This window comes from Apaloderma vittatum, unplaced genomic scaffold, assembly GCF_000703405.1.
Source record: "Apaloderma vittatum isolate BGI_N311 unplaced genomic scaffold, ASM70340v1 scaffold10449, whole genome shotgun sequence".
NCBI classification, from domain to species: Eukaryota; Metazoa; Chordata; class Aves; order Trogoniformes; family Trogonidae; genus Apaloderma; species Apaloderma vittatum.
In genome coordinates, this window is record NW_009735864.1 from 12,430 (window position 1) to 28,048 (window position 15,619).

At 35.9% G+C, this 15,619-nt stretch overlaps 1 protein-coding gene across 1 annotated transcript in view; it reads left to right on the top strand.

Moving 5' to 3' along the window:
- LOC104279463 (calcium-binding mitochondrial carrier protein Aralar1) overlaps positions 1–15,619 on the top strand; it is a 49,883-nt gene that overhangs the window by 12,326 nt on the left and 21,938 nt on the right. The window contains exons 4-8 of the mRNA XM_009876755.1: positions 8,457–8,596; positions 10,789–10,935; positions 11,953–12,091; positions 13,386–13,479; positions 14,115–14,199. Coding sequence (XP_009875057.1) covers positions 8,457–8,596; positions 10,789–10,935; positions 11,953–12,091; positions 13,386–13,479; positions 14,115–14,199 — 605 coding nt within the window. The remainder of the gene's footprint in view (positions 1–8,456; positions 8,597–10,788; positions 10,936–11,952; positions 12,092–13,385; positions 13,480–14,114; positions 14,200–15,619) is intronic.

The following is a 15,619-nucleotide window of genomic DNA, read 5'->3' on the forward strand; positions in this document are numbered from 1 at the left end:
ATTGCATCTTGTGGAAAAAAATTGCAAAGGTCTTTTACGGAAACAAACTGCTTGACTTACCATGTCTATTAAATTACATCATTAACTGAAGGGTGAAATACTAAGCAATTTGGATACGTAACCACTCGAAAAGAAAATCTTTTGGAACTTAAGTAAAGGTGAAGTCAGTAAATACAGTCATTAAGAAGTAGACAAACTATTACAATCAGTGTGACCATGTTAGTGATGTTATATTTAACAATCTCACAAAACGAGGATACGTAGTTTGTCACTCTGATGAACACACTTGAAATAGCTGGTTCCATAAATAAACTAAAATAAACTAAAAGTAATTTCCGCTTGTTTACAGATTACTCAGACTGAAGATTGTTATCTTTATGAGCACATTATTATATTAAAATATTTTTCCATATCTTCCTCTATGAATTTGTTTTATAAGACTGAAAAATCTTGAACAGAAAACTCTGTAGGGAATTTAAAATTTACTGCTGGTTACTCATTTTCACAAAATTAATTATTTTGCAATTATTGCTGTATTTAATGATATGTTGTAACACATCAGTTGGAACTATTTTTGTGCTACAGTTCCTACATTTACACCTGCTTTTTTTATTGTTCTTGCTACTCATTTTTACTTCATAGACATCTCATACAAATTAATGCATGTGGGGAAAATGTGAATGATTATATATGACACGTTCAGAATTTGGTAGCTGTGCAGTCAGTTTCCAAGTCAGTCTTGTGGCCTATAGAGGCTGTTTTGTAAATGAGTCCTGCACTCTTTCATTTTAACACCGCATAAACAAAAAGACACAGAATTGAGTTTCATATAAAACCAGGAGAATATATAAAATTAGTCTTAAAGTTAAAAGTAATAAATTATTAGAAAAACACTGAAATGGAGTAAGCTTAGCCAGTAGGTGTGAGAACCAGACATGTCATCTCTCTTCTATGAGTGTGCAGATAAACCATGTTTGCTTTGGGAGCAAACATGAGTCAAGATTTTCTAGCCCAGAGGCAATGCTACATGGATGTGATTGCACTGATTTCAAAGTCTTGCCAGAAGTGACATGGATTTACTGAGGTTTTTCTGCACTGTCCATCTGGAGCAAGGGGTGGAGGTGCTGGAGAGCGGAACACTGGATCACCTTGGGGCTGTTAGGCCGGTAACTTGAACCCAGCACTGACCATGCTGGGTGTTAGCTCATGCCTCAAAATCCTGTGGGTGTGACTGCATGGCACTTTCAAAAAATACCCGGATCTAATCAAATTTTCAGTTATCTGGAGAAAGTTAAATATACTTGTTGGTTTTTAAAGCTGATTCTGTATTTGAAAGCAAGTTACTCCAGTTGGATTCCCATCTTCTTTTCAGGCTGTATTTACTGACACGGACTGGGACCCGACCTGAGCACTGTAGCTTGTTGCAGTCCTCTTTAGCCTCAGTCTGCCACTTGTCACTTCAAAAGTTTAGCTTTCAATTCCCCAATGAGGAAACTAGGATGAAGAGTTGATGATTCTTTAGAATCTGTTTGGTAGAAATAGTTATGCTATGCTAATCAATGTCTTTGTGCAGTATCATGCATTAATTGGGATGGCTGAAACGGAAAGCTTTCTGCTGCTTTAACATCATCTGCTTTCCTGTTGCTTTGGAACGCTTTTCCAGGAGTTTTGGACATCCAGAAATCCTTTATGAATGACTGCCATAAATGTGCAGATAGCCTGCTGCAATGTTTCTATAGAAGGTCCGTTGCAAGAACATGAAATTGGACCTACTTTGTATGAGTGAACTGTAAAGCGTGCTCACTACTCTTTACAAGTTTCAGCTGCACTAGGCTTGCTGCCAGCTTGCTGAATAAAAAGCAATAAAATGACTTTTAATAACCCATTGATACGAGTGACAGTGTAGTTTAAATGACTTTTTAATTATGGAAAAATAGAAAAAACCCACATTTATTTTCCTGATCAAATGCTTGTATGTGTTCATAAATGATTCCTAAGTGATTTTTTTTTGTGGAAAATGCCCTTACAGTATTGGTTTAACCATGAAATATTTAAAAGGTAACAGCTACAGCTGTTACTTTTTCTTTTTTTCACATACATTATCTTTCTTGCTATGGGTTGCTATCTATAGCCAGCAAAGACTGACTGGATGTAGCTGACTAAGCTACTTAATATGAGTGAAACACTCTATAAAATAAGTGCTGTTGTACTAAGGAAACTTATTTTTATTGATGTTCTTGTGCAGGCCTTTTGACCTGAATTCATGTTAAAGCAAACTTAAATATTAAATCTGCTCAAGCTCTTTGGTTTGCTTCAGTGTTGAAGCAGATAATCCTTACTGTGGTTCAAAGGCAAAATCTGTGACTGTCACTGAAAATTCTTTTAAAAATTGGTTTTCTGACTGCAAGTAAAAGGATTCTTTGTGATTTATTGCTTTGACAAACTATACAATGATCTGGACTTTACCACTTTTAATTGATACAATTGGTACAATTTCAAGCCTTTTTCCAGCTGTTTTTCCTTGTACAGTCACCACAAAGAAAGCCATTAGAGAATTCCAGAGATTTTTTTGAGTTAAATAACCATGCTGGTATGGATAGAAAAATAAGAGCTAAAATAATGAGATATTGAAACAATTTTACTGCCTTCATGTTTTTAATTCTTATGTATTCAGATTTTTTTAACATTATTTTGTTGATAATTGGAAAATATTTGTGGAACTGAACGTAAGGCTTTTAAAGACATCCTGCAGCTCAAAATCTAATTAAAAATATTCTGCAGACTATAATGGCCTCTTCTTTAAAGTCGCTGGGGTGAGTAAGAGGATTGGATACCCAGTAATACAACTATGTGAAAATTACCATGATGTTATTGAACTGAAATAATAAACATCAATGTAATGACTTCAGAGATTGGTTATACAGTGATGATCTGTTTTCTTAAACAAATTTTAATCTGGGAAGGAAGGTTCAGATTTCCCTTAATCAGGACACAGAGTTTGAGAACGCTGAAGAAGGTGAGTGGGAAGAACATGAGAAAGGAGTTGAGTATGTCCTGTTACAGTTCTTTGCTTTTGAGTATTATTTTTCAGGAAACACAGATCAATCCTAGTACTCACTCCTCCCAATTTCCAAAAGAACAGTTGGGTTGAAAATGCTAGGATTTGGATTTAATCTTAAATTTTCTGCTTTATAAAATACTATTTGCAGTCACAAAGACTGAAAAATTTTAAAATGTTAAAAAAAATCTCATAATCTGTAAAAAAAATCTCATAATCACATGGCTGCAGATCCATGAGTTCTATAAGAAAACCACCATGTTTTTAATCGAGTGTGCTGTAAACTAGAACTATTTTTCTTGACTTGTTAGTAGCCATGTGTTAGTTGCCTGTTTTCAAGATGTCTTTTGCTTAACACATTCAGATAATGTAGGAAACTACTTTCATCCTCATAGTTGTTTGCTTTTTGTTGGTTTCTGTCCTGTTGTATGATTCTTTCAGTTTTAAACCACTTTTAAACACTTGTGAACAGCGCAGGATGGGAGCCCCTCCTTATTTTTTATAATAGTAGTATGGTATTAAGTTCAAAACCATAGTTCAGCAAGTGGGAATGGAAAAGGAGAACTTCACATTGATATATATTGACAATTTGTTGTTACGGCTGTCACTAATCTTCACCTGAAACATAATTACTAATCCTTTAAAAATAAGAGTAGGAATACGATGTAACTATTTCTAGTTTAGCATTCTTACTTTTCCTGCCACTTGTCATTTTGCTCTCACATCAAAATAATTACTGTATTATTTACATTTGGATTACTCTTAATATACTTCTGTTGCATCAGGTGCTACAAAAAAGAAGCCTTTTTGCCATTAACTGTGATCGTTTTATGTTTGAAAGTGAAAAAATTGCTGTTAGCAGAAATAGTGGAAAATAGCAATGTAGTGTATGTTAAGATGCATTTTGTACATTAAGGCTGAAATATGTACAGATGGGCCTGTAGGTGACTCAGTAGATACTTTTAAAAACCCCACACCCTGTTAAACAAGAAACCTTTAGCATAGTTATTCTAGTTCTTAAAACAATCACATTTATATTTTTGTGGCTCTAACAAGCATGACTGCTGTTCCATGACTGATGAGAGGGAATGGCAGACTTTGTTGACAGGTTGGTGGCACTGGGATTGTGTGAGGTTTCCACTCTGCTGCTTGGGGAGCTGGTAAGTTAAAACACCGGGTACCACCCGAAGGCTTCCTTGGTGTACTGAGCTCATCCCCACCATGGGCCATGAACAAGGCATCATAGTGTTCATAACTTAAAGTATTCTTCTTGCCCCTGTACTCGGCACTCGTGAGACCTCACCTCGAGTACTGTGTCCAGTTTTGGTCACCACAGTACAAGAAGGACATCGAGGTGCTGGAGCGGGTGCAGAGAAGGGCAACAAGCCTTGTGAGAGGTCTGGAAAACGTGACCTATGAAGAGCGGCTGAGGGAACTGGGTTTGTTTAGTCTGGAGAAGAGGAGGCTGAGAGGAGACCTTATTGCCCTCTACAACTACCTAAAAGGAGGCTGTAGTGAGGCTGGTGCTGGTCTCCTCTCTAATTACTAATGACAGGACAAGGGGAAATGGCCTCAAGTTGTGTCAGGGTAAGTTTAGATTGGATATTCGGAGGAAGTTCTTTACTGAGCGAGTGGTGAGGCACTGGAACAGGCTGCCCAGGGAGGTGGTGGAGTCACCAACCCTGGAGGTGTTTAAAAAAAAAGTAGATCTAGCACTTGAGGCTGTGGTGTAGTGGTTAGGTATGCTGGGATGAAGGTTGGACTAGATGATCTTCAGAGGTCCCTTCCAACCCCTAACATTCTGTGATTCTGTGATTCATCCTTCTCTGAAACTCAGTATTGCCTAAAAACTTTGTTTTTCTTATACTGCTTTTCTGAGCCCAATAGGTAATGGTGTTTGATGGAGGTTGAGCCAGTCACGTGTATGCTGCCTGCAGGTAGCTGCTGCAGGCATCTATAATTTTTTTAAATGATTGGGTGGGGAAATTCTGAAGCAATCTTGCGAGAATGCGTGTCGCCTCGGAGGTAATGTACTAGTGCACTAGAGTAGTAGGTTTATTGTTCCTGGGGCTGGTGGTAAGTTGAGTATGTCATCAGGCTGCTGACTTGTATGCCTATCTGAGAAGGAAATGGATTGCTATAAGCCTGGAAAGAAAGTTATCAGCTCAGTAGGAAGGAATTCCACTGCAGAAAGGTGAGCAAAGAGTAGAAAAAGACATTAGTAAATGAACAACATGTGTTGACAGGGACAATGAATGCATTCTGTAAAATGTCATACTAAAATGAAAGGGTTTAAAAATAATTTGCAGTTTGCCCCCTGCAGAATAGCTCTGTTGGAAGTAGTTTATCTTAATTTAGAAGCATTACTGGGTTTTGACTGAAGGAGATAAACAAAAAAAGAGGCAAAAAAACCCCCCAGGACCTTGTCCTTAATGTTACCTGTCAGTGCTTTATTTTTGCTGTGAAAATAATTAAAAATAAGGTATTTGATCATAATTCAAAGTGGTGAAAGTGTAGATGATGAGCAGATGTATAATTTCTGAAACGTGATTGCAGGTGTGCTGCTTGTCACCACACAGGTTTAGCTGTGGTGATGGCTATTTCTTTTAATATTAGAGAATAGCCAAGAAAATTGGATTAAAAAGGTACTCTTGTTGTATTGTAAAGAGAGCATCACTACTCTTGGGTAGAAGTAGTAAATTTTAGTGCTTATCTAGAGATGTCTGAGAGTCCCAAATGGCTTTGGAAAACTGTATTTGGAATTTCAACAGTATCAACTTTATCAGTTATTCAGAACAGGTACAGTTTTGCTCCAGTATCCCAAATGTTTCATGAACAAAGCCACCATGGAATTAATCCATGCAGGTGTTCAAGGGGAGGCTGGATGTGGCACTTAGTACCGTGGTCTGCCAGTGGTGATGGTGTTGAGTCATAGGCTGGACTTGATGATCTCGGAGGTCTTTTCCAGCCTCAACAATTCTGTGATTAGATAAAACAGCCTATCCTTAAACCTGGACCACAGTGATATGTGCAGTATACGCTACTGATTGTGAGTGATTGCCTGTGGGGAAAAAAATGGACAAGGCACCTCAATTTTCAAAGGAGCAACAGTCTAATCTGTATACCATTCTTTAAAGCTAAGTTAGCCACTACTGGGATTCTTCAAGTACCAATACATTCAACTATTGAATATAAATTTATTAATTTATTTACCAGTATTATCTTTATGTGCTGAAGAATCTTGACTTGTGATGTGTTGAATATGAATCAGTAGCGTAGGAAAACAACCCTTGGTTGTTGAAATGTACAGTTAAATGCTTGAATGGGAATTATGAAAAGACCAGGGGCGTAAGTCTCATTAAAAATAATTGGAAGATCTATCAATACGAGCACGTATGAATATTTTCTTACAAGAAAAAGCAAGACGCTTTTTTAACCTCTCTCTAAGGTTGAAAGAAGCAATCACTAGAAATAATTGAAAATACAATGTAAATTTTTTTTGGCTGGTTCAGCATGTTCTTTCCCAGGTTTTTGTTAGTACAACTGTTAGAAATGTTCTACGGATGTGTAAGCAGTCACTAGTTGGCACCCTGTTAGTTCGTTAGTAGCCAAGCCAATAGATCCAATTAAGCAGGTCTGTCTTCTGTCCCACCCTGAGTTCAGTGCCATTTTGCAGTGTCGGCAGTGAGCCACAGTGGTCTGCTTGTGCCTGCAGGGCACAAAGAACCTTGGTCAGAAGCTCCAGTGCAGCAGTGGTAGGTGGGGAGTTTGTATTTGCATCATCTGGTTCCTTGATCTCTAGCAATGATGAGGAAATCTACTACAGACAAAACTTTGACAGGAATTATGGCAAAAGAAATAGTTTAGCACTATATATTGGGTGCTTTATTTTCATTTTAACCCTCAGCTTGCACATTTATACCAGTGAATAGGTACAAGTGGACAGTTACAAGTGGTTAAGGTAGGTTTTTTTAGTTTCTTGTTTACCTGAACAACTTCTTTAATCTACCTTGCAGTGGAAACTATGGTTTAAATTGCAGGGGGTTTTTTATTGTAGTCTATATTTGACCTTTAAGTAAGGGCTAAATTACAGTTAAACTACTTACTGGCCATAATCTGCACTTCAAATGTGTAACCCCAAATCTACTGTGAAGCAGGTGAGACAGATTTGTTCTGAACATGCCCCTTCCTTGCCTCACTGAAAAGATAAAACCATATAGTGATTTGCCTAGATTTGAGCTAGAACTAGTAGAGTGACTACAGAATTGAAAAAATTAATCAAGTAGTCCTTTAACGTAGAGAAAGCAACACATGCCAAGTACATAGTTCTTGATGGAGTTATTAAATAATATTTAAGTTCTCATTACATTTTGTCTTTTAACACAACTGTTTGAACATATAAAACAAGTATGTTTTCAGCTAACATTTTATACTTTGTTTTAAATTTAAGCTATATGCTACGTTTCATTTTGGTCGCTAGTAGGTTCTAAATCAGTTGATACAAACAAATCAAATTAGATACTTTGAGGTAGATTTTGAAAAGTGTTCATGTGATATGGATAGGTGTCCAGTTTTACTGTTGATGTGGTTGGATAATCTCACAAAAAGCAGGCTTGTTTTGCAGCATGACAATGCCGCATATGAATAAAGCATGTCTTTTTTTCACATGAGGTTTTGGACTGAATTCAGATAATGCACTTGGCATTAAGATTTCAGTTGTATAGTATACATATGGAGAATTCCATATTCTGAAATGACAGGTTTTTTTCTTCTTTTGAAGAGGACATCTCTATCTTCACTTATCTTAAAACATCTTAATAACTGAGACTACCAATTATGTTTTATGGGATTTGATTTTTGTGCTAAGGCCTTATCAAAAGCTTTTAATAAGGTGCTTTCTGCTGAGTTAATGATATGTTTTAGATGGCATTTCTTATACCTATCTTCAATAGACATATTCAGACAGTGTGATTGTAATAATCAAGTTTCAATCAAACCATACTTAGTATGACAAATATTGCGTGAGATTGTAATGCAGGTATTCGTGCTCTTGATAAAGGGCTTAATTTGACTCCTAGCAGAGATGGAGAACCACTATTGATTTTTATATCAGAATGCAAAATAGCTCTTATTTGTCATGCATGAGGGAAATTGCTTCTTAATTAAAACTAAATAAAACACTCACTCCAAGGTTTTAAGCAGTAATACAAAAAGTATCACGTTGTGTCACAAATGTGTTCTTATACACGTCTGTAAAGGTTTGTTTAGCAATTATTCTTAACAGACTAAACCACTTCTTAAACAGCTGCTTAAAACATCATTTGTTTGTATCCTTCCTGGAATGTTTGCAGATTTACTGTACTCCAGAGCTCACTTGTTGTTTTTCTCTCTCCCAAAGCAAATGTCAAAGAAATATTTGAACAAACTCCGATTCATCTTCAAATCCCCTTCAACTGGGACTGTGAGTTCATTCGACTGCATTTTGGACATAACAGGAAGAAACATCTTAACTATTCAGAGTTCACTCAGTTTCTTCAGGTCAGTTATTAACCTTCTTCGAGAGTAGAATGGAAATTAATTTTCACTTCTAATAATACACTAATACCATTATAAATTTTATACTTATTCTGGGAGTGATGGTCATTATCTGATACTAATCCTGACAGTTATAATGACCTGTTATTTCTCTATACCAGTTCTGTAAACAATATATACTCGTTAACTTAAATACCATCCTATAAAGAAGGAGACTAAATATAGGGTTTTTGAAATAAATTATTTCACTGATTGTTGTTAAACTGGATTGAGAGTCCACTTTTTCTGTCATACGAATTTAATAGCAAAGCTAACCTCTACCAGAGAAAGACTGCAACGTTAATATAACCAGTTGTTATTAACCATGTAACCTCCCGTAAAAAGGTTTTAGCTTCTTTAACATTTCTTTTAGTTTTATGAAATCCTACTACTCTTTTTGTCTTCCACTGGCATGCATGCCGCCACATGGGAGCTTGGTCTTAAATGCAGCCAACTTTGGAGGAGGCAAATCTGCTTTCCTGAAGCACCCTCTAGAGATCAGACTTTAAAGAATCGCACTTCTAGAACTGGACTTTGCTAAGCCAAAAAGTTAAAAACATTCTGAATGGAGCGTTATACAAGAAGGAGATAAAGGAAGACATCAGTTATAAAGAATGGAGAATGAGGAAAGTAGGAGAAATATACATTATAATTCACAAGAAGGGAGTTTGCAGAATTGTAGGTAATTGCACTGAATTCCTTAAATTAATATTCAGTGATCACCTCATGATATTACTCATAGTTTTCTGTATGGTAGACCTGAAGAAAAAATAGATAATGTCCTTTCAGAGCTAGCCTTTAGTAGAAAATAGTCTTAGATATACTTGGTGGTGGATGTGCTTTGATATAATCTGTGATTACTGATCTAGAGCAGATTCTAGAAGAACACGTCTAACTAGATAGGATCTGAAGCCTGCGTTGTAAATCAAGATACTAAAGTTTGGCATAGTCTTTCAAGGCTGCAGTATAACTTGATGTTACTTTTAAGGAATAAACTATGTGCCGCATTTGTTGCTGCTTATTTTAAGTGATCCCAGGCATGAATTTGTGACAGTAGTGCAGAAAAAAAATCAAATTGCTAGTGAGAAGAATCTTCATGTTAGGCACCCAGAGCAAAGTGGTAAGTATCTCTTCTGGTTTTATTTCTGTTGTTCCACAGTAATGTACGATACAGTAACATCTTAGTGTCATCATATAATAAAATCCCTTAGTAGGGAAGAGTAGTGTGGGCTGCAATAATTTTAATATATACACAAGTTGGATATTGTTGTACCTCCTTTTACATTGGGTTGTTTTTCTTACTTGGTCTAACAGCATCTTCTGGGGTTTGGGACTTAGAGCAGACTTGTTGCACCCTGGCTAGAAAACTTTGATCTTGAGGTTATAAGACTTGATAAATTACTGTAAAGGTGATGCAAGCTGGATAGTTTGCCCTCGTCTTATGGTCTGCCAGAACATGGTTATTATTTTATCTGCTTCTAGAGGTCTGAATGACAGCTGCGTGTACTTTACTGTTTGAATAGAAGGAAACAACTTCTTCGGGACATAGAATTTACAACCATCATTATTATCTTGAGGTTAGGTTGCTGCAGTGTGCTTTATATGAAGGTTTTTATAGATTGTACAGGAGTTTAAAATTGCGTGAAATGAGGGGCTATTTCTGATGTTATGGGGGGTAGCTGCTGGGGGCAGTCTAAATCTATATTATATAATTTTCACTGTCCTCCTGTTTATTTTCAAGTACTTTTCAATGAGTTAGTTAATAATAGCCCAGTCATATTTCATCTTGGATGTGTAAGAGATCAGCTCATTTTGAGTTTTTAAGATCCGTATCAGAAGTTTCTCTAGCAGTTAAGTATTTAATAAAGAAATAGAAAGCAGACAGGGCATGGGTATGTGAAGTTTATTTCTCAAACCATTTAGCGAAAGTGTGTATTTCCTTACAGTTGAATTGAGGCTTTTCTTTGGCAGAGGAATGAATCTGTGGCTAGAATCAATACGCAGACTTCTTGTTTTAGTTGAGCTTGCCTTTAAGTTTAAACTGCCATGTGCTGTGGTCTGCACACACAGATGTATCGAGGCATGCTGTAAGAATATGAAATTAGTAAGAGTTTTGTGAACAGTGAGTTACTGCTATTTCTATATATTCATTCTAGGAGCTGCAGTCAGAACATGCAAGACAAGCCTTTGCATTGAAGGACAAAAATAAAAGTGGTATGATAACTGGGCTGGACTTCAATGACATCATGATTACCCTTCGCTCACATATGTTAACTCCATTTGTGGAAGAAAATATAGTTTCAGTAAGTGTAGAGAAAAGTGCCTTGAATTCAGCATTTACTAGCTGTAATGTTTTTAGATGTTACTGCTCCTTTCCCACTTTGTCTTCTCCTACCTGTTCACCGCTGCCTTGGTGCTAAAGATTATAACCTTCATAACAGAGCGGGCAGAGTGAAACACAGCAGCACCCGTGTGGCTGCAGTAGTGGAAAAGTTGGGCAGTCCAGTTTACATGCTTAAATTGCCTTTGGAAACAGTTTGAGTTAGTCTACCATACTTTACATTAAAGCAGGGCTAACTGCTTGGCACAGAAGGAACAATCATTTATGTCAAAAGCATCTAATTTTTATACTTGACTATGTGACACATCTCAAATGGTGGAGACTACTAACAGTTCTGTCCTTTTATGTCCTCTTACATTCTTTTTCAGATCAGCAGTGTATAGATTCTAGAGGTAGAATGGTTGCGGCTGTGATAGACCTGTAGGTTCAGTAAAGACGTAAAAGTTATAAACTGAAAGTATATAAGGATGAAAGTTATGCAAAATGTAAAATATTAACTTTTATTTTGGCATTTCACCTATAAGTCTTGCATTGCCTAACTAAAAAAGCATACCATCTTTTGTAAAATTTATAGTATTTGCTAACTTGAGATTTTGAAATAAATGGCCACTACTGTATGTGATGCAAGAATTCATTTAGTGCCTTTATCTAAATTAGAACTTACATGCATTTCTCTGTTAGAAATAGACAGTATTAGGAAAATAGTGACATATTTAGTGTGTCTATCAGATAAACTGAGTGATAATCTACTTACAGGATTACTTCCTGATAGTTTCCTAATGTTCAGTTTTTACAACAAAATACTATCCTGTCTAATAATTCTCTCCTCATGTCTCTATTAAAATGATCTTAAAATTACAGGAATAGAATTATATCTTTAATTATTTCCTTATTTGCCCAAATGGATGTTTCTGTAATTTGTAGTAAGATGTTGTAAAAAGGCTTAAGGCACTTAACTGCATTAATTTAATCTTTAAAGGTAGCTGGTGGAACTGTTTCACATCAGGTCAGCTTCTCCTATTTCAATGCATTTAATGCCCTTCTGAATAACATGGATCTTGTTAGGAAGATATACAGTAATATAGCAGGTACAAAAAAAGATGTTGAAGTCACAAAAGGTAAAGTATATTTCCTACATTTTATTAACTTTTTCTAGTTCTGTCCAATTTGTAATCTGGTGTTGCATATGGGTTAAGGCAAGTCAGAAGATGCAATAATATGCAAAGATAGGGCTACTGTGAAAGTGTTTAAAGGGTGATTTTTCATCCTCACAGGTTAGTTATGATTTTCACCTAGCTCATTAAGGAGAAGAACTGGGGTTCTAGCTGAAGCTGTGTTGGCCTTATTAGTTTGAATGGATAACTGCAAGTCAGTATATTTTGGAGGATTTTACCGCCTGTTGAAAGGAGCGCATCACTGCCTAGAGATGGAAAGTGCCTAGGGAATGTGACACAATGGATTCAGTTTGAAAATCCATCATCACTAATTTCCATGTTGGTATAGCTCAAGTTACTTTACCCATAATTAAATCTTTTTTAGAAAAATAGTGATAATTATAAGTTGTTAGAGCTTACTTACCAGAGTGGTTTTATATGTAGTTTTTGTCTGTTAGGACATAGCTAGTCCCTGTGCCTGTGAAAGGTTGCCATATTTCAGTCTTGCTTCAAACATGAGTGGACTGTTTTTGTAGTCATTTTATGATATATTTTATGACTGATTTTATTATCTGTATGGATAGCCTATGTGTGGTAAAAAGCATGCCAAATTAGTTTTTTGTCTTTGTTTGATTTCTGTTCATATGCTCTGCATACACTTTTCATCTCTAGACTCCTGTCCTCAATCTCCAAATTGTGCTAACAAACTGCATAGCAATGTTTTTTGGTGCAGTTGCACAAATACCTTGTGCTTGGATTTGTGTTGCGGGAAAAAAAAAAAGCTACTGTGTTTTCACTTCTTAGACTTGGCCACTGTTGTTTGCAATTATGTCATAAATATGACATGTAATTGGGCTAGATGAGTACCTAAGTTTGGAGTTGTTCCAAGCTAGCAGAGAAGGAAATCTGGACATGGCAAAAGATAAGTCAGTTGCATGTAAATCAGTAAATAATGGACCATTATTCAGAACTTCAGAAACAAGAATCACAAATTGTGTCACTTTATTAAGCTTGCTCATATGAGGATTTTTGTTGACTTTGATGAATTCTTACTCTAAATCAAAGTTGTGCAGTTAGCCTTGCTCTGCGTTGAAAAGGCCTGTTTCAAGAGATGTTCTCCTAAAGATACCTTTTACCTCTTGCATTAGGGATTTTGCTTTTTGGTGATAGATTTCATTTTTGTGATGTTAAATTTATTTGTGAGCATTTAAAGAAGAAACTTGACAGCTGCTTTGTTCTCTTTCCTTTTCAAATCCAGAGGAATTTACCCATGCTGCAATTCAATTTGGACAAGTTACACCACTGGAAATAGATATTCTCTACCAACTTACAGATTTATACAGTGTTACTGGGTAACATAGCAATAAACAATTTTATCATATAAAAATCATAATTTTGCTGTTTTCTATGTAAAACTATCTGTTTTCATCTTAATTTTATAAATTTATTTTATGTGTTCCACACAAAATAAATACTGTCTTTCATTACAGTAATGTATTCAGTATAGACTGACATTGGTGTATGCAGGAGTTTTCAAAGTGAGTTGTTTATGTCCAGCACAATTACAATTATAAGTATATATATAAAATAGCAAAATACATTACACTAGTCCCAAAAGGCTACAATGATATTATTAATTTTAAGTGTTAATGTTTTGCGAGGGTCTTTAACACATACGAAATCTTAGGTAGCAATGCTTAGAACTAGTTTAATTTGTATATTATAACCCTTATTACTAGTCATCAGGAACTTGCTTCTGTATAATCCAAGCTCCTTTTATCTCTACTTCTGAGCTACAAGAAGAGAGTTTCCTTCTAACTCCAAGGATTTTTATTGCAGTGTAGCAGACTTCTTCAATGTGCATTGAAGTATGACAGGTGTTTTTTAAACTCAGGATGTATTCTGTGGGGTGTGGCCAGGAATACTGTATTGAATATGTTCGATATTTTATCTAACAGTAATTTACTTTTCTTTGCCTTGTATAAAGGCGATTAACTTTGGCAGATATTGAGAGAATAGCACCGCTGGCTGAAGGCGCATTACCTTACCACTTGGCAGAACTCCAGAAGCAGGTAGGTAGAAGCGATATATACAATACAATTGTTGAAGTGAATGTTTACCTGTACTTGCATATGAAAAATAAGAATAATACCCTTTAAATAGATTCCTAATAAGTGAAACATACTGTGTGTATTGCTATAAGGGTAGATATGGGGCACACTATTGAGTATATGTCTAAACAAGATATTAGACGTCACATTGAAGGACGAGCTGTTTAGATATGAGCATGTATAGATACTCGGATTCGTTACTGTGAATACATTTATTCACTCCTGGAAAGGCCTTTCACTTCACAAAGTGATTGTGTTCTGTGATGACAAAATTGTTTTTAGATAGTAAAAAATACAAAAGTATGTTCTTTTTTCGAAAAAATGGATGAAATGATGGGCTTAACCATTTATCGAAAATGATAACTGAATTTTACTGTACTTGTTGGCTATCTGACCTAGTCAGTAGAAGGGGAATTCAGATTTGTTGGGTCTGATGAAAAGGGCAGAGTTACAAGATGAAAAATATCCCAGTAGAATCTTTACCCTCTATTTCACCAGACCTCTACATTCATTTTTGCTAGCTTTGCTTTTATCATAGTTTCTTTATTAAACATATTCATGTATAGTACAGCATAAGAGTCCCAGACTGTGCAGTAGGATTTTGAATGTAACTTGTTTCTTACTTTGATGTCTCTTTTTACTACTGTAAGAACTGAAGATTTGGGACCAAATGTTGTGCAGATGTTTAGCTTATATTTAGATTTTCCACAATTACTGGGTACCATAATCCTCACTTGGATCATAGCTTGCAAGTTTGTGTTAAAAGTAAATCTAGATTTTAGGGGCTTATCTTCATTGTATTTTTGTTTCAGAATCTAATCTTTTTGCAAGGAGATCTATCTAGTGCTAGTTAAGTTTTGACTTAAATTTTGCCTTGCCATTCATCTGAGGGTGAACCTTAAAGTACTGAAGATGTCGAAGCTCACAACGTAATGGGGCATCTGCTATGCTGCTAATAGAAATATTCTATTCTATTCCATTTCACTCCAGACAGATTCTAGGTAAATCATTTTTCTGGAGCATATTGGAGATGACTGCTCTCATGGGAATATTTCAGAGGGGATTAACTCAACTGTTAATAATCCTTGAAATGATTACACAGCAGGTTTAGAAAGGGAGACACATACGTGGTAAATGGCACAGTTGCATATTCATAAAATACATAGGCTGGTTGTACGTTGGTGTTTATCATGCAAACCAAAAAAAATAGAATCTGATTTTAAACGTTTCTGGTGCACAATATTTTATTTATTTTTGTGGTCAGAACTTCACAAAAAATTGCAGTTCCACACAGAGCTGGACATTCTTGAGTAAGCTTTACAAGAAAATACAACAGCGTTCATCTGAACCAGTGCATTTTGCTCCAAGGATATCTCCACAT